Source organism: Ostrea edulis, chromosome 10 (genome assembly GCF_947568905.1).
Source record: "Ostrea edulis chromosome 10, xbOstEdul1.1, whole genome shotgun sequence".
NCBI lineage: Eukaryota > Metazoa > Mollusca > Bivalvia > Ostreida > Ostreidae > Ostrea > Ostrea edulis.
Window position 1 is genome coordinate 37,239,612 of NC_079173.1, and position 19,888 is coordinate 37,259,499.

Genomic DNA, 19,888 nt, shown 5'->3' on the forward strand with positions numbered 1-19,888 from the left:
CCAGAGATTCACCAACTGTCTGAAGGGCTACCGGCCTTCAATTGACAGAAGCCGCACCCACGGGTAACCATGATGAATGAGACTTCTTGGTACCGTAACAAGAGAGAATACCACACATGAAGAGGAAATCAAGTACTGGCTCAGGTCCTCATTCTATCCCTCATTCCCTGGTGCCATACACAGGGGTAAGTCACAAAACTTGTCCTTGGTACCTGAAGCCTTAAGAGAAACAAAGGTGCCTCCCCCCAGTAATGAGGGTGGAATACCAAGAGTTTAGAGACAGACATAAGCGAAATCCTCATTTATGGTAATCCCCCGAGTTCCGCCAACCCTTGTCCCAGATTGATGTACCACAATCCCAACAGAAACATTTCACTAACATTTACCCACATTTATATGGTTTAATTTGGCCTTGCACCCAAATTAAACCCAAGTAGCAATAACATATACATTGTGTAAGTGAATGATGCAGTCTACTGAAATGGCTGCCAACCGCTCACAATTCGCATACATACGGTAGCTACACATGCCAATTAAGGACAGGAATCTCACCAATAATTATCCCGTCCAATACCATGTAACCACGAACAGTACACCAATGTTTACAAGTACTCACGCAATGCTTTTACAAGGCAGAAAACAATAACGTCCGCCTTTTTGGGCAAGCACACAGCAAAAGTTCAATTGTCTATCAAACAAATCTCTGTTTTTGCCGCGTAAATAATAATGACTCATGTGCAAGTCTCTGAAAACGTAAAGGAACGCAGCCAAAATATTTTCCCAAAAATCTCGGTAAGGTGGGTGGGTGAAATTCGATTATTTGACAGCAGAATGAGGCTTTGAATCCTCTGATTTGATTTGGACGTATTTTATTGTATATAATATATACAAAAAGATCAGAAGCCAGTTCGTAACACTAACGAGTTCCTCTCCTTGTAGTATCATTCATGTCACATACAATTGCCTTTAGAAACAATATACAGAGAAAACATAATGGTAAGTGTTCTATAGATAAACAATGGAATATGATATGATCATCTGCTAAATCTTTAAGTTTCATGAATATAAGAGAAAGTGCAATTATCTAATTCAGTAGATAAAACATTATCACTCCAAAGTAGAAGATGTGTATCAATTATAACCAAATCATTTCTAAAACCATAGCAATGGATCCATTAATTTGTATCTAGCAGTTGAGTGTTTCTTACAAATAAAGAAGAAGTGATATGCGTCTTCACGCTTGCCACAGGAACATAATGGAGAATCAACAATATTGCGTCAATAAAGATCATAATTCAAAATATAGCTGTGTCTCAGTTTGGTATGAATTATATTCAACAGACGAGAACCATATGAAAGGTATACAGGGAGTTTGGGATTACTGATATTAGATCTAACGCTTTCACGAACCTGTTTAATTGAAGAAGCCTGTCTTGATTCAATACTAAGACAATTTCACTTAGTCTGGTACAAATTATTTTTTTTTGTAAACTTCAAGTCTGCATTTTGGTGTTAAATAGCTATCTCCATAACGGAGATTATATGTGGACATACTGTTTATTTTACTTAGGTGTTGTTTCTTTCAGATATTGTGGAACCTCGTTATTATGAATCTTGTACATGGTAACTAATTTAGCATTTGTTCGTCTAGAAGATAGAGGTTCTACACCAGTTTCAAATGCACATTAATTAAAGGACACCCAATAATTTTCCAAAAGATTATTTGGCTACTGCGTAGAATGTAAGAGGGGTTATGGGAGCCAGGGTGTGGTTTTTTCGACTCCCATTTGGGCCCCAGGTTGAAAATGAAAAAATCCAAAAACTTATAGCACATCTACAGGACACCATCAACCATCCTCCAAAAGAAGATTTAGCTAGTGTGTAAATTGTATGCGGAGTTCTGGGAACCAGGGATTCGTTGGTTTGAACATATTTTATTGTATATATAATATACAGCAGGTTTGAACACAAGTTCTTACAACTTACGAGTTTCTCACCTTAGATTAATTGATAACAATTGTCATAAAACACATGTATAGATAAAATAAATACATGTACATATAGCATAAAGTGAATTACTATCATGAGAATCTGCCTGAATTAAGTATAAATTTGTGAACAGCATTAAAAATGTTGCTGTTAGTTTCGAATTCATACCCCAAATTGTCACAGCCCCAAAGTAAAATCCGTGTATTTGTTTGGGGGTTTATTTTACAAAACAACTTACGACAAAGTCGCAAGACTTGGATTGTAATTACAAAATTTTAAATTTAAATATATGAATTAAAACGTCTCTGAGACCTGATTTACAGCATTATTTTTTCACTATTGTAGATCTACATGGGAGTGAATGATCTTACAATAAACGAGAACATTTCAGTTTGAAAAGTTGGTCGTAAGTCGCAAGTTCTTTTGTAAAACGCACCTCAGGGGTTTGTTTTCGACAAAACGTCGTTTGGGTGAAAATGAAAATTCCAAAAATCTTATTACACATCTACAGAACATCACCAATTATTTTCCAATAGATGACTTGGTTACTGTGTAAAATTAAGAGGAATCAGGATTTTGACGAAAGACGTCGTTTTTCTGAACCCATTTGCCCCAAGGGTGAAAAGGAAAATTTCGAAACCTTATTGCACATCAACAGGACATCATCTAAAAGATGATTTGGCTACTGCATAAAATGTAAGAGGTTTTATGCGAGTCAGTTTTTGTAGAAAAACGTTGGTGTTATTTTTTACCCCATCTGGCCCCCTGTAAATTGAAAGTTCCAAAACTTAATTGCACATCTACGAAACACCAACTATCATATTCCAAAAGATTAATTGGTTAATGCTTAGAATAAAAGAGGAGTTTGAGAAAGAAGAAAATGTGACAGACGGACGGACGGATTCTGATAACAACAATATACCTGGACTTTCTTTAGAAAGTGCAGGTATAAGAAAGTAGGGAATATTTGCCAATTCTTGCATGCATTTGTAACTGTTGAAAGTCTAATAAAAAATACAAGTAAAAATTAAGTACAAATGTGTACAAAAAATGTATTTGACGTCGATTTTTTTTTTTTTTTTTTTTTTTTTAGCTTTGCAACCCCAATAACACCTCTCCAGATCCGCCACTAAGAATAAAAAAGGAGGAAAACATTTCATGCAAAGTCGGAGATGAACGAGCCATTGCAAATGCTGTTAATTATACTGGAGAATCACTAAACAATTGTATTTTATGAATCTTAGAATGAAACTATGTAGAGGCTCGCTACATTTGTATAAGTTCTGTTTAAAAAAAAAACAAAAAAAAAAACTCCATGTATCGTCGACTGCCCTATTTCGGTGACTGACCAGAATCGGTGACCTTTTGTTTACGTGTGCGCGTTGCCGTTTCCAGGTGTAGATTGCGTCATCAATTTCGCCGTAGTGTTTGCTAACATGTATAGAGTACGTCTTCAATTTCCCCCCGAAAATGAACTACTACAAGGAGAGTATGCAAAACACGAGCACCCCAGAAATAATCCCATTTACTTATTACTTTTTCAAGCAAACCTTCAAATCAATATAAAGTATACCAAAAGTCTAGAATTCTACACTATGTTATTTTATTCATTGACATTTAGTTGCACATTCCTCCTGCAGGCGCGGATCCAGAAATTTTTTCCAAGGGGGGGGGGTCGAAATTTTCACAAAAACGAACCCGTAATATAACTCATTTTTCTTATAAATCGTTATATTGTAATTTTTTTATCTTTGCAAATTTCAGGGGGGGGGGGGGGGGGGGTCCGGACCCCCCGACCCCCTCTAGATCCGCGCATGCTCCTGTATATACGTTTTAATAGTTACAGACTTTTGGCAAACCTATTTTAACAATGGTCACCGAAATACAATGTAGGTGACGTCACCGTTTTAGGACCACAAAGTGACTTGTTTTTTGTTACGAAAATATATTCAATTAACTTGAATTTGGAATTTTTGGATGAAAGTAAAGGAATTTAATTACTTTAAAGGTAGGTGTGTAATTTATTTATTTAATTCAAGTGATTAATGAGAAAATCGCGGTTTATTACTAAAGTCACCGAAACTGGTCAGTCGACGATACAATGAATACCAAATGAAGTTATTTCATTGAATTCATCATTTAAATTTAGAAGTACTTCACGTCGAATAGTTAGCAGAAATGACATCTTTAGAAGCAACCTTGACGTTACGATCGATACTGAGCGCGGCATGAAAAATTCGGACTTAATTTTTTTTTTTTCATTTTAATTTTATATTTGTGTTAGTCTGTGCACTATATACTATATATTTTGTTAATCGGTTATGTAAATCTTCAGTTATCGTGATGACAGACCATGATATCGAGTCAGTAAGTAGACATGTAGTGTTCTAAAAACTTGAATCTTGGATCCACCTATCTATCCGAGTGCAGGTCAGGGGGAGATAATTCACAATAAACACAGGAGTCCACAGTGCACAGATAGAGAACATTCGTCCATAAAATGCCAGTTATCTTCAGAGAACTAGGCCTAGAAAATTGATGAGTATCTTCTACCTTAATTAAGTGTATGTTTATTTGTATATTTTTGTTTGTTTGTATAATTTTGTTCGTTGGTTTGTTATAAAGGTCACCATTTACTACAATGCAACGACAAAACGAAAGTAGATTGCCAAAGTTTTTTTTTCTTCTTCTTTGAATGCTCTCTATGATACCTGAATTGTTCTAGAACAATGATACATGAATTATGATGCAATACAAAATAATATCGAAACTTGAGTAAGTCAATTAAATTGTTTGAAGATCGTTTTTATCGGCATACTGTTGAGATAACTAATGCTGTACATGTGTGTAACTTAATGGTATGAACTTTGAAGCTTCACATTGGCATACGTCACGAAGCGTTAGGTTTATTTCTCATATATTTTACTTTCTACGTTCATTTCTGTGTGGTCCCGTGGGGACCCGAGTTAGAATAGGTCCCCAGTATCCCTTGCTTGTCGTAAGAGGCGACTAAATGGGGCGGTCCTTTGGATGGAGACTGCCAAAAACAAAACAAAAAACAAACAAACAAAAACAACAACAACAAAAAACCGAGGTCCTGATCCCGTGTCACAGTAGCTGTGGCACGATAAAGACCCCTTCCTGTTCGGGTGTTGCTAAAACGCGGATCGGAAAACGAAACGGAAGAAGGAACGGACGGAAAATATTGTATACAATAATGTTATGAGGAGGTCAGTATTTTGCTAAATAAAAGGTTTATCATGAACAAGGGAAGCAGGAATTACAGAGAAAGCGGGAAGCCAACCACAGAATCCACCGTTTCTCTATTTTGTATTGCTTATAGGGGTTAGGAGATTGGCCCCTGTTCATTGTCTTCACCTTTCATACTTCATACTAATCATTAATTACCATGAAAAATATCAATAAAGAAAAAAAAAAGAAAAATCATACTGATAAAGACTTGATTTTTCAAATTTCATATCCAATGAGTAACCCCCTCCTCCGAAAACAACATTGCAAAATGATAGAATAATTTTTTCAACAATTTCCCCCAAACATAGCCTTCTTAAAATTAAACTTGCTTTTATTCGCAATTTAATTCTACACTTGGTATAATCCATGTATGTATTTATGTATCGCATCAAATTTTAAAGCGAACGAGTCCGGTGTGTATAAAAGGTGAATTTATGTGAAAATTCGTACATTTACCGACATCCTGCGGATTAGTGTTGAACCCGAAGAGATACAGCGGGAAAGAAAGATTGAAACAGAACCAATGAAAACTTAGGTGAAGTTTACGATCCATAGTATGAGAAATTAACAGATATGAAATAGCTAAAAGACTAACAGACAATTTAAGCTTGAATCGAATAAAAAGGTCATCTCATTATTAATCTACATATGTAAATATTAAGATACAAGTATTTAATAGTTTATAGATAAACTGCTAGAAGTCCTCCCTATTTAGGATTGCGGTCACAAAGCCTTTATTACTTAAAAAATCATATATAAAACACAAGATGTTTAACTTGCTGACTTATAAGATCACGAATTTTCGTTGTTATATACATATCACCCCCCCTGTTGTAAGTATACACATACACGGTATTATGTATAAATTTACATGTAAATGTGCGTTAATGACGTTTTGTCACTGACTGGGGGGGGAGGGGGAGGGGGGGGGGTATAAAGTGCATGTGTTCTTTCCATTATCTACCCATAGGTGTAGCTGTTCACAAACACATCTGTCAATGACGATATTTCAAAATTCTTGTAAAACGCTTTGTAAATTCTTATACAAACGTTTAACTTCGCTTAATCAATTTATGATGTAGAATTTAAGATAAAATTGTGTTACCGCTTGTAAACAAATTCCTCAAATTTTGATTTAATAATAACAAAGTATTTTCTTCAGAATTTCGATGTTATCTTAGCTACATTAATCATAATTCTTCTTTTCCGTTTTCCGTTCCGTTTAGTTTTCCGTTCCGCGTTTTACCAACACTTTTCCTGTTCAAAGGCCATAAGCGTAGAGGGTAGGCCTAAATTTTGCAGCCTTTCATCGGCAATGGTGACGTCTCCATATGAGTGAAAAATTCTTGAATGGAACGTCAAACAAAATCAATCAATCATTTCTGTCGGAAATCCCAGCCATTAAAACAGACGTACTATCATTACAGTACATATAAGTTCAAACTGATCATGAACGTGTGTCCTTTGCCTCTTCGGAAAGAATAGTGCGACATTTAACTTTGGACACGTATAGTGATTTGGGGGTTGGGGGTTGGGGGGGGGATTGTTGGGATTTCTGGTCGGGCTTGGAGTCCTCTGAGTTTTGGAAGTTGTTCTAGTTATTTGTTAATATATGTGTTTCTAAGTGTTTTTTTCCGGTGTTTTCGTTTATATTGGTGTCGCTGGCAGGATTTGTCGGTGGTATCACAGAGTTCGGGCCCAAAACGGGCTTAGTCCCTGTGGGGCATATTGTTTTTGTCCTGTTTGTTATTCTGTAATTCTGTCATTCTGTCTGAAACTTTAACCTTGCTAATAACTTTTGAACAGTAAGTGATAGAGCTTTGATATTTCACATGAGTATTCCTTGTGACAAGACCTTTCCGTTGGTACCAACATTTGTGACCCCGTGACCTTGACCTTGGAGTTTCACCTACTTTTTGAAAACTTTAACCTTGCAAATAACTTTTGAACTGTAAGTGATAGAGTTTTGATATTTCACATGAGTATTCCTTGTAACAAGACCTTTTTGTGGGTATTGAACTTTTTGACCTTGACATTTGACCTACTTTTAATTTTTTGACATTGGTCATAACTTCTAAATGGTAAATATTAGAGCTTTCATATTGTACATGAGCATTTCTTTTGACAAGATCTTTCTATTGGTACCAAGATATTTGCCCTTGTGACCTTGGCCATCTTCGGAATTGGCCATTATCGGGGGCATTTGTGTTTCACAAACACATCTTGTTTAAAGATAATGATTGCTGGAAGGGTTTTCGGGTTCCTTAGGGGGTAGGCACTCCCAGGGACCAGTTCATGTAGCAACGATAGCCCACATAACTCAAGTATATATGGTGTTGCCCAGATTCATAGGGGATATGTAAACCCAGTAAGTAGGGAATCCCCCTGGACACAAGGCAACTCATGTAATTCCCAGGGACGAAACGTAGATGATATGGGGTGAGGGTCAGTCGGGGCAAACAGGGAAGTCTCACTCGCCCCTCCCGTCACCAGTGAAGCCTGTTTGTTAGGACCCTTGAGAGACTCTCGGGGACTTCCTCATCGTGGTCACCAAGTGGCAGTTAGGGAAGGTTGGGGCGTAACATTGAGCCTCAAGTATAATGGTAGTTTAGAGTGGGGTTTGTTCTATGCAAAGTTCAAAACCTTGGCCCGTTATTATGGGTGGAATGATGACGACAGTCTGCTGGCATTAAGTGTCTCGGTAGAGGGGGCAGCCCTGAGGTATTTCCATATACTCTCCTCCCGGGGGGAGGACATGACATTCGATGAAATAGTAGCTTGTTTTGAGATTAGACATAGTTAGGCATGTCAGTACAGAAGATTGCAGGGCTGCTAGTAGGGATGGTTCCAAGTTGTCTAGTCATGATTTGTTAGTTTGTCGGTCTCCAGGGACCGGGGCTCGAAATAGGTCGGGGCAAGTGCTCCGTAAACCTTTATTAGGTAGCTCCAGTACAGCAGGGTCAGCAATCGACAGTGCATGTCATGAGGTCAGGATGCCAGTTAAACCGAGTAGTTGTGTGTCTGTGGTGGGCAGTAGTGTTTTGTTGTCGACGGGTGTGGTTATTTAGAGGGCCCGGAGTGAAGTAGAGGTCAAGGACACGGGGTCGGCGCAGACGGATGCTGCCAGGCGCAGATGAGAAGTTGTGTGGTTGGCCGGAGGACACTGAGGCAGGTGTTGGTCACCAGGGTGGTGGGCTGGAGAACATTGGGGATAGTGTCGGTTGCCATAGTGATATGACTTCTCGGGGTAGCTCTGGGTGTTCTCGGGGTTTTGATGTTGATGTGGATTATGATCCTTCCACAGTGTCCGAGGGTTTGGATGGTGATAATGGTTTTGTCACTGATGTTGAGTTGGGGTGTCTGGTTGAGGCACGGTCTGAAGCTCCGCCCGTTGTGATCTGTATATCGTGCCTCTCAGCTCATGCTCAGTTGGGTTTGAGTGGTGGGACCAGTAGTGCTGGACAGCGGGATATTGAGGTGGCATTCCGTTGATGGTCAGTTCTCGGATGCGGATGACGAGTCTGGGGGCGAGGGTGCAGTTGAGTGTCGTGTTGGTGAGTCTGGATTGCTCCAGGTTGGAATCGATGCATGGAGGTTTGTGATGAGGGTTGTGTTAGTATTCCATGCAAGAGTGAAAGCATGCAAGCCTCAGTTGTAGTGCTAGAGACATGCTGAGTGGCACAGTCTGATCATTGCGCATGTCCCAGCCATGATTGAAGCAGTAGTTTATCAGTTTCTAAGGGAGTCTGTCCCTAAGGCACCTGACAAATATACCATTGTTTGTTGGTGTGATGGAGGTTGTGTTGTGTCTGCGTCTCATGGAGATCCATGAGACGACCCTGCGGATGCGGGGTTTGTGGTTCTGTCCGGTTTGGCCTGTTGGAATAGTAGTGTTCCTTCTCTGACTGAGAGGCTTCCTCCTGATAAACTTCTAAGCAATGAACGGGATGGTTTTGTTGCACGTGGCTTCGCGAGTTTCCATTGGTCGTGGGGTGATGCTATGCATCCCAGGTTCAACTGACAGTGAACTAGGGACAACCCAAGTTTAGTCATCGCAAGGGGGTACGAAAGAAAGTTAATGGGTTATGTGAGGGGTGTGAATTCCTCCATGCACACAGTACTCCGAAATGCGGGGAAGGGCAGATAAGTCTGCAGTAATCCAGCCGTTCTTATGCAGGGATATTTCCTTGTGGTGTTTCCGCATCTGCTGACTGGAAGATGTGATGTCCTCTGGTGTGATGTGCCGTGTCCGATGTCCAAGATGATACCTGTTTTGTGGCGTTTTCATGTGGAAAGTTTATGACCGTATGTGATTCTGTGATGTGACTTTCCTGTTACTGGATTTTCTGTGATGCGATGTGTGACCGTGACTTTCTGTGTTGTGAACTCTTTGGACTGCTAAAGTGCAATGATTATATAGAGTAAAGTTTATCATACTGTAAATCATAGGTGTAACTCATTCATTTATTTACAGGAATTAGGACATTCCTCCTCAAAATGGGGGGGGGGGGGGGGGGAAGGGGTTAGTGAATTTGGGGGTGGGTGGGTGGATTTTTGGGATTTCTGGTCGGGCTTGGAGTCCTCTGAGCCTGCACGTGCAATTCTCTCTCTCTTATCCGCGAACTCAAGGCAAGCGGGCGTGTATTGAAATGTGCAGCATTGTCGCTGTTGTATTTGCCGCGTTTTTTGTAAGTTGTTCTTGTTATTTGTTAATATATGTGTTTCTAAGTGTTTTTTCCGGTTTTTCCGGTTATAGGAAATCACTTTACACGACAAAATCCGGAGTTTCGCCGACCCTTTATTATCATACAGAAAAACCCTTTACAAAATATCAGTGTAATTTTATGCTCACAATACAGATACTGCTAAAGATATTACATCTGATATAAATAAAAATCCCATGGGAGTTTTTTGTGGGATTTTCACTCCTTAGAGTGATCTCACCATAAACCCCATGGGAGAAATAAATCTCATAGGATTTTTCTCCCATAGGATTATAACCCCCATTTTAAAACTTGTTGTAGGATACAGTGTCTCATGGGAGAAAATGTAACATGAGGGTACCGTATATATCCCATTTGAACATGAATGGGAATAGATATCCCAAATAAAACACAAGGTGGGAATTTTCATCCCATGAATATTGCTAATGAAACAGAAAACTATTTTATGTTGTATGTCATAATTCTAAAAATAATAAAAAATGCAAGTCAAGGAACAACATCAACTTTACATGGTGTAAGCTCATATGCATATGTGTGTTTTATATGGATAAACATCTAAACCACATGAAGAATTAAACGATAGTAGAGCTCTGCAATAATGTTCATTTTTTGAAAATGTCCTACACCACCGATTACGGTAAATAATGGGGGTATCCATAAACACATCTCCTTTGCGTATTCGAAAGGATATTTGCACGAAGGAAAGATGGGCATTTTCTGGAATCTCTTTGTTAGAAATAAAGATTCCAGATATATTTGTGCAAATGCCCCCTTTCTTTTGCTCCATTGTTTATTATTATTTTGCAAATAATCCGGTATATAGGGTTTACATGAATCTGTTCTTGTTAATGCCTCTTATTCCTTTGTTGTAGTGTCTGAATATGGCGACCAGTTACATGTATCAGCATTACGTAGAATGTGAAGAGTGCAGTAGTGATGTAAGAGAGCCTGTACAGTGGCACTGTACAAAACACAAACGTAGTCTTTGCGACACTTGCAAAACAACGCATAATTCAAACCAGTGTAAAATAATTCCTTACACTGATAGATTCAATGAAAATTTCGACAAGAACCCAACCTTTGCCTCAGAAGTCACGTGCCCTTACAATTTTTTGAGGGACATCGGAAGCGCAGGTCATGATCAGTTTTGGATCTTGAGTTCAAGAAGCAAAGATTTGAAACTTATAGATTCAAAAGGTCAAGAAATAAAAAATGTGAAAACCGACGATCAGCCATGGCGCCTGACTGTGTCACATGACCGGAAGTTCGTCTTTTACACAGATATCAGAGCCAAGGTCGTCAAGAAAGTTGATGCAAAGTCTGGGAAAATTGCACAGATGTTCGCAACAGGAGAATACGAGCCTAGAGGTATAGGAGCCTGTCAATCCGGGCATCTATTGGTGTGTCTCTATAGCTCCAAAAACATGTCTGGTAAGGTCATCAAGTATAACCAGGCTGGGAAAGAAATTTCGGAAATCGAGTATGATAAAAACAAACGAAACCTGTTCACGAAACCTCAATACGTCATCGAAAACAAATTCGGCGGAATATGTGTTTCCGACTCTGAGAGGCGGGAGGTAATTTTAGTGGACGAAAACGGGGATCATCTATTTTCTTACGACGGAAACAAAGCCATAGGTGTTTTAGAACAGTTTACGCCGGAGGGAATTGCCACGGACAGCCGCGGGAATTTTCTGGTTGCCGACTTCTGGAATAGTACCATTCACATCATTAAGGACAACGGGGCTTTCGTGTGCTACTTACTCTTTGGGAAAATAGAGAGCCCCACTGGAATCACAATCGATGCCAGTGACAGACTGGGCGTCTGTGAGTACAGCACTACTAGCGGAGTGGTCAAGGTTCTGTCTTATCTTAAGTAGTGTGTGCACGTGTAAATTTGTCTCCTTTTATTTCAGTAGAGTAAGTTTGTGGACTTTGAAGTTTGCTTACATGGAATGTGCTATGTTTAATACAGGGGTGTGATATTTCCTCTTTTTAGAGGAAATCCTCTAATTCGCTCAATTTTCGAAGAAAGGAAACACCAGGGGCGGATCCAGGAATTGTGGTTAGTGGCGCCACTTTATGAGGCAGGGGGTCTGGGGGCCGCCTTGAGGCCCCCCAGTGGATCCGGAAGCTCCTGGATTTTACAGGTTTCATAGAGCTTGAAATGTGTCTCATATTTAGTCATTTGTACTATTTTCTATCATTTTTTATAAGGTGACTTTAATAAAAATGACGCAAATTTTAAGGGTTTTTAGGAAAAAATTAAGTTCTCCCAATACAGTATTTCAATAAAACAAAATATTTTGTTATTTATTTCTCCGGGAGTGGGTAAATGATTGCTTCTTTTATCGGTTAGTACATTTTTCTAAACAAGATACCACGATTTACCTTAAATTTGAAAATTTTAGGGGGGGGGGGGGGCACCGGCTGTGCCCCCACCCCCCCTTAAATCCGCCACTGAACACCCTGGGTTTGATCTAAAGCAGCAGAAAATAATATTTTTCAGGTAGGGTGAGGTGTTTTCCTCCCTTTTTGACCAGTTTTTCTCTGATTTCTGAGGAATCCGGTCACATCCCTGTTAATAGATATTTTCATATACAATGCAGATTATGTAAAAATCTTTATATATATATATATATATAATTGTTACATTTCTTGCGATCATTGCATTAAAAAAAATTAAAAAATGTTTAAGACAGAAGACTTCTGCCAATCTTTTAGAAGAGTAAAATGCATACTACAAAATTGAATAGAGCAAATCAAGTCGTGTAGCATGCTTGATTCTAACAATTTAACACACTCGGGTAAACCATCAGTGACCGGGGAAACACTTTATTGTAAACCGGAATTGCGCACGCATTCCGTTGGATGAGCTTCAAGATGGCGTCCTTAAAGACAGCAGCTGCAGCAGCGAGAGTGGCTTATTCTAAGACATAATGCTTTTAATCCAGGTTCACTGGTTAAATAAGCATGATTTGTAAAAGTATTAAAATTGGCCTTTTTATGCCAAATAGTCGAAAGAAAGGGAACATTTTCATTACTGTCCTGTAGCTGGGTCACTTGATTCTTAGCGCGTCCTCGGGTATATCCGTCATAGTTGGACTCGGCAGGATTTTATCAGAATCGAGATCAGATCTTCCATGGTTATTTGGAAATCATACTATCCGAGAATGTACAACATTCCCTCAAGATAACTAGAAGAACATTATTTTGTTGCACGTATAAGACAATTAAGTGTAAGTATGTGTACCCCAAAACCGACCAGTAAGATCGACAGTTCACACACCTCGAATAGAAAGATATTCACACTGCCCCTTTAGTGTTGTAATTGCGCCGGGATGTGTAAGCAGCCGAATACTATGCATGCCAGTTTATGTGACCATTCAAGCCTGAATACATCATACATGTACATGTTAGTTCATTTCAATCATTTGGGGTGTACTTTTCATAATCTGGTGCATGCTGGTTGAACTAAATGCAATGCGTCTAAAAATTTACTGTTGAATTATGATCTGAAGATTGATCTATCTAAATAATTAGTGTCGTAAATTATCGATGACTGATCTAACAAATTATGAGCTATTTTGAAGATGCTCCTTCCATGCATGCATACGAATTTATATTGATACCCATTATAGAAGAGTTTATTTTATTTTTTCTCTCATCGTTTATCTTGAAATCCTCCCGCACTATTCGTGACAGTTATTAACAGAACTGTATATCGTATACACCAACCATATTGAAATCCACTGCAATAATTTTGATGGTGTCTATATGTCTCCGGTTAAGCACTGCGCAATCTAATTAAAATTAGATGTTAGATCCGCTCACATACTCGCTAGCGAGTATGTGAGCGGATCTAACATCTAATTTTAATTAGATTGAGCACTGCGATGCAGGCCAGCAGCAGTAATATATTGAACTTTGGTCGACCTCTACCTCATTAAACATTTCTGAAGCTGGGAAGCGTTATACAAATTGCAGATGAACTGCTCTCTATCTATTGCATGCTACACGATATTGACAACCTTCTCGTTATCGAAATAGGACTTCATTTTATTAATTATCAATAAAAACTTAATACAATCACACTAGTCCAGTAACTAAATCATGAAACTGGTGATAAACATAAATATTTTCTTTATGTTTTACTAATTCAATTATCAGGTAACGGTCATTATTTTTTCGGATATGGTTTGAAGGCAATAAAACGTGCATCGAAATTTTTAAAGTCCAGTCCAGAGATCTGTGGCCGTTTGCTTTGTAATGATAAAAAAAGTGGTGTGTCGCGGAACTAGAAGGGGTAATACACTCTGTAGGTATTACATTTTCCACTTTTGGTTTAAAATATTTAACTACAAGGGTTGTATGTGTATATTCTCTATTTCATATCATTATTTAGAGTGCGTTATCCCCATTTTGGAACTGAAAACGTATCACCCAAAGTGGCACACACCCCTTCTAAATTGCTGGATCCGCCCTACAATGTAATATCTAGATAGGCCGTTCTTGGCACACTGATTTTGAATACGGATTACCCCGTTTATATAGGGCTCACGGCGGGTGTGACCGGTCGACAGGGGATGCTTACTCCTCACGGTGGGTGTTACCGGTCGACAGGGGATGCTTACTCCTCACGGAGGATGTGACCGGTCGACAGGGGATGCTTACTCCTCACGGAGGGTGTGACCGGTCGACAGGGGATGCTTACTCCTAGGCACCTGACCCCACCTCTAGTACGTCCTTGTTTGTCCTACTCTTACTTTTGTATTTTTACAGAAAATGTGAGATTGATCATTGTTATCTTTACATCAATCAATAGATCTAAGAATGCCTGCTGACTACTGAGCTGTGTCATCTTCACCTTTACATCAATCAATAGATGCAAGGTGAAGATAACGAACAGTGATCAATCTCATAACTCCTACAAGCAATACAAAATAGATAGTTGGGCAAACACGGACCCCTGGACACACCAGGTACCTAGGAGGAGTAAGCATCCCCTGTTGACCGGTCACACCCGCCGTGAGCCCCATATCCTGATCAGGTAAACGGAGTTATCCGCAGTCAAATCAGTGTGCCAAGAACGGCTTAACAATCGGTATGAAACACGTCAGACAGCATTTGACCCAAGATCTAAGAATGCCTGCTGACTACTGAGCTGTGATTCTCTTAGGAGACTCGATGCACTAACCGCAAATATTTTTGCAGTGAGTTCGTGCTTGTGTCAAAATTTAGACCCACTCTAAGAAGCAGATTGTTTTCAATTTATTACGCTTCATATGCTCCACATACTTCAGATTATCATTCCACATATCACATTTCTGATGAAGCGGCGCCCAGCACCGGCGGGTTCCCAAACATACCCAGTGCCACTTCGCCTGATTTTGATATTACACATTTTAGAGTTAGGGGGGATGCCATTATCCCGAGGATCCCAATTTGTATAGCTGAGTTCATGACCTTTATCATCCACCCAGTGTGTCGAGTTCCATTTCCCTTGGATATACGCAGACGTAACTCCGGCGTAGGAATGACTTTTCTTTTCTGCAATGGAGTATATATATAATTAAAATAAAAAAGCAGGAAAATATGCAGTTCCAAAATATATTCAAATTAATAGCGCTTTCTGGATTTTAACATCCATCATCAAGTGACTATAAATTAAATATCTAAATTGGTTATTCAATTTGTATTCACCTGAGGATGGATGTTAAAATCCAAAAGGTGCTAGTGATTTGAAAATATTTTGGAACTGTATATTTTTCTGCTTTTTTATTTTAATTATTTTGACTGTGTGATTATTTTGACTCAGTGTGTGATATCAACTCTTTCTTATATATATCATCTTTCTTCATTCGGTTTGTTCACAAAATACATATGTATGTGTTTTTCGTGTGCTGCAGAAACTTCGTTAAAAATATAAAATAATCACTGACCAGTTTGGTGAGTTTTCTAATCATATAACAAGGAAACTAATTAATCCTATAGCTAGGAACCTAATTAATCATATAGCTAGGAACCTAATTAATCATATAGCTAGGAAACTAATTAATCCTATAGCTAGGAAACTAATTAATCCTATAGCTAGGAAACTAATTAATCCTATAGCTAGGAACCTAATTAATCCTATAGCTAGGAAACTAATTAATCATATAGCTAGGAAACTAATTAATCATATAGCTAGGAAACTAATTAATCCTATAGCTAGGAACCTAATTAATCCTATAGCTAGGAAACTAATTAATCATATAGCTAGGAAACTAATTAATCATATAGCTAGGAAACTAATTAATCCTATAGCTAGGAACCTAATTAATCCTATAGCTAGGAAACTAATTAATCATATAGCTAGGAAACTAATTAATCCTATAGCTATGAAACTAATTAATCATATAACTAGGAAACTAATTAATCATATAACTAGGAAACTAATTAATCATATAACTAGGAACCTAATTAATCCTATAGCTAGGAACCTAATTAATCCTATAGCTAGGAAACTAATTAATCATATAGCTAGGAAACTAATTAATCAGATAACTAGGAAACTAATTAATCCTATAGCTAGGAAACTAATTAATCATATAGCTAGGAACCTAATTAATCAGATAGCTAGGAAACTAATTAATCCTATAGCTAGGAAACTAATTAATCATATAGCTAGGAAACTAATTAATCATATAGCTAGGAAACTAATTAATCAGATAACTAGGAAACTAATTAATCCTATAGCTAGGAAACTAATTAATCATATAGCTAGGAAACTAATTAATCCTATAGCTAGGAAACTAATTAATCAGATAGCTAGGAAACTAATTAATCCTATAGCTAGGAAACTAATTAATCAGATAGCTAGGAAACTAATTAATCAGATAACTAGGAAACTAATTAATCATATAGCTAGGAAAGTAATTAATCATTTAGCTAGGAAACTAATTAATCATATAACTAGGAACCTAATTAATCATATAGCTAGGAACCTAATTAATCCTATAGCTAGGAAACTAATTAATCCTATAGCTAGGAAACTAATTAATCCTATAGCTAGGAAACTAATTAATCCTATAACTAGGAAACTAATTAATCATATAGCTAGGAAACTAATTAATCAGATAGCTAGGAAACTAATTAATCATATAGCTAGGAAACTAATTAATCAGATAGCTAGGAAACTAATTAAGCAGATAACTAGGAAACTAATTAATCCTATAGCTAGGAAACTAATTAATCATATAGCTAGGAAACTAATTAATCAGATAGCCAGGAAACTAATTAATCAGATAGCCAGGAAACTAATTAATCCTATAGCTAGGAAACTAATTAATCCTATAGCTAGGAAACTAATTAATCATTTAGCTAGGAAACTAATTAATCATATAACTAGGAAACTAATTTATCATATAGCTAGGAAACTAATTAATCATTTAGCTAGGAAACTAATTAATCAGATAGCTAGGAAACTAATTAATCATATAGCTAGGAAACTAATTAATCATGCAGATAGCTAGGAAATTAAGCGTATGTTATTCCGGTCCAAGAGACAACTATAACATTTACAGAATTCACTATAAATATTTCTCCAAGAATACATTTTACTACCCCGTCCCATGTCGTGTTTGTCTCACAGTCGTTAGTGATTCGTCACGTGAAAAAAATTACATCATTTATTTTCAGAGGTCAAATACAAGTACACATGTATGATAAGTTGACGGAATCGTGGAGGTAGATGATTCCGGTAGGGCGGTCCATCTAGTGAGAAGTTCGACGCCCATCCTCGCAAATTATCTCACTTTCAATGCTGATCAAAGTGCAACTAAATTTTGCAAATAGATGTATTGATTGACTGATTGATAATTTTTGATTGATCGAATAATTAAGTTAAAGCGCTTTACATTATATGATAAAGTGAACGTTGGAGATGTTTTTAAATACTCACCTAAAAGATTCTCAAGAAACAATTCTATCCGCTCCGTGGTAACAGGAATCAGACCAGCGCCTACTTTTTCACAGTAGTCTATCCCGCCAGGTCGTGATAACTTGCCGCCATCGTGAAAACAGAGTCCATCGATTCCAGAATATGTAAAATGCGTAGGACATTTACCTGTGAGCCAATTAAAAGTAAAACTAATTTAAAAACTACGATTTATTATTGTATTTGTATTTATTAGTTTCATTTTTGCAATTGGAACTATATGTGTGTGGTGTGGTGTAATAGTATATGTTATAACCTGTGTAAAGCTGAAATAGAATCCTTTTAAAATCTGAAAAATAGACTTTTTCAGTATCTCCTACGTTTGACGAAATTTGAATTTAAATTTTGTCTATTCACAAAATTAGAGTATTTTACACTATGATTGGTAGTGAATTACTATTTCAATATTTGTATAAATTACGCGAAGTTATTGTGTGAAAAATGAATATATTTGACACTAGAATTAAACACGACCTCTATGATTAATTTCCTGAATACAGATATATTCAGAGTAAGTGAGCCCCCTCCCTCCTCCTTCAATCCCCCCCCCCCCCCCCCATGTATGTACAAGAAAAAAGTTCATTTTATGAATTAACCACTGAAATATATATCCCTTTGAAAATGGTTAAATTTCCTTACCTCCGGTCTTTTGGAAGTATCTCCACCCGTCTTCATAAGACGATCCATTAGTCGTGAAGAAAACAGACTTAAACAGTCGACAGTGACCAGTTGACCTGTGGTGTTGGATGGACAGACATTCTGCTCGGACTGTACACCGGAGGGAACAGTCTAACACATCATTCGCAGGAAAACTTTGAATGATGTCCCCCTCAAATCGGATATTATCAAATTTGACAACCGTTTCCATATAGTCTGCGAAAGTAGCATTGTTGATGGCCCAAAGGATATATCCCAGCACACAGTTGGCCGAATATTTCATTTCAAATTACTTTATAGGAATGTAAATTGTCTGCTACTTTCCCAACCATGAAGCTGACATATTAGTGGTGTCTGATTGAAGCGTCTGGTCGTCTGCATGCTCAATTAACATCGATTTTAATATATACCTGTAATGCCCAATTGTTTCATGTCGTCAGGAGTGAAACAGAAATTTCATACACAAAATCTCTCTCTCTCTCTCTCTCTCTCTCTCTCTCTCTCTCTCTCTCTCTCTCTCTCTCTCTCTCATGTTACCACGACAGCATGGACGCGAAAAATAAGAAACAATATTTGAAGAAATAGAATTCTGAAAATGAAATAGACATGATATGATTGCAAGGAAGCCTGATAAAGAAACATAAGCTTACTTCCTCAGCGTCCCCAATTTAACTGATTCAGACAGGTGTTTTAATTAATTGATTATTTATGGAACTGGTCGTGGATCAATACTTTTGATTATAAACATGGCGATCGTTTGGACAGTCTATTAGCGTGGCCATCACAAATATTGTTTAACATTCTAGAGTGTTCGTCAGTGCAAGGTAGTAAGGCAAATCTAATGGGACATGGACACGATTTGAGCTGAAAATTTTAAAATTTTATTTTTCCATTTTTACTGTTTACAATGCTTACATGTATTTTTAATGGTCTACTATTTAATTTGAATATCAGTTGTTGAGTAACAAGTGAGATATAGCACTCACAATTCTTTGTTCGTGTCTTGTTTTTGTTTACATATACAAAATGTAGATTGCCTAATAGAAAATAGCATGTTTAAAACAGAATCAGATAAGAATTGTGAGCTCTGTGTCTCCCATGCACCTCAACAACTGTCATTCAAATTCTTGCTAAACATTAGAATTACTTTTGTTAAGCATTGTAAACATTCAAAACGGAAAAATAGAATTTGAATAGTTTAGCTCAAACTGTGTCCACGTCCCTTTAATGGGGAAAATTCGAAACTAACACAAGGTCTACAAAACCAGAAAATGCTGTAGAATGTAAA

The 19,888-nt window shown here is 37.7% G+C and overlaps 2 protein-coding genes across 2 annotated transcripts; one reads left to right on the top strand and one right to left on the bottom strand.

The window, feature by feature from the left end:
- Positions 1 to 4,259: 4,259 nt before the first annotated feature.
- LOC125665975 (tripartite motif-containing protein 2-like) lies at positions 4,260 to 12,666 on the top strand. The gene is made up of 2 exons (XM_048899009.2): positions 4,260 to 4,553; positions 10,838 to 12,666. The coding sequence occupies exon 2, from the start codon at positions 10,847 to 10,849 to the stop codon at positions 11,843 to 11,845; it is 999 nt and encodes a 332-aa protein (XP_048754966.1). The 5' UTR covers positions 4,260 to 4,553; positions 10,838 to 10,846; the 3' UTR covers positions 11,846 to 12,666.
- A 2,444-nt stretch (positions 12,667 to 15,110) lies between these two features.
- LOC125666469 (uncharacterized) lies at positions 15,111 to 18,968 on the bottom strand. The gene is made up of 3 exons (XM_048899622.2): positions 18,583 to 18,968; positions 17,908 to 18,072; positions 15,111 to 15,515 (listed from the first exon to the last, which is right to left on the bottom strand). The coding sequence occupies exons 1-3, from the start codon at positions 18,881 to 18,883 to the stop codon at positions 15,265 to 15,267; spliced, it is 717 nt and encodes a 238-aa protein (XP_048755579.2). The 5' UTR covers positions 18,884 to 18,968; the 3' UTR covers positions 15,111 to 15,264.
- Positions 18,969 to 19,888: the final 920 nt, after the last annotated feature.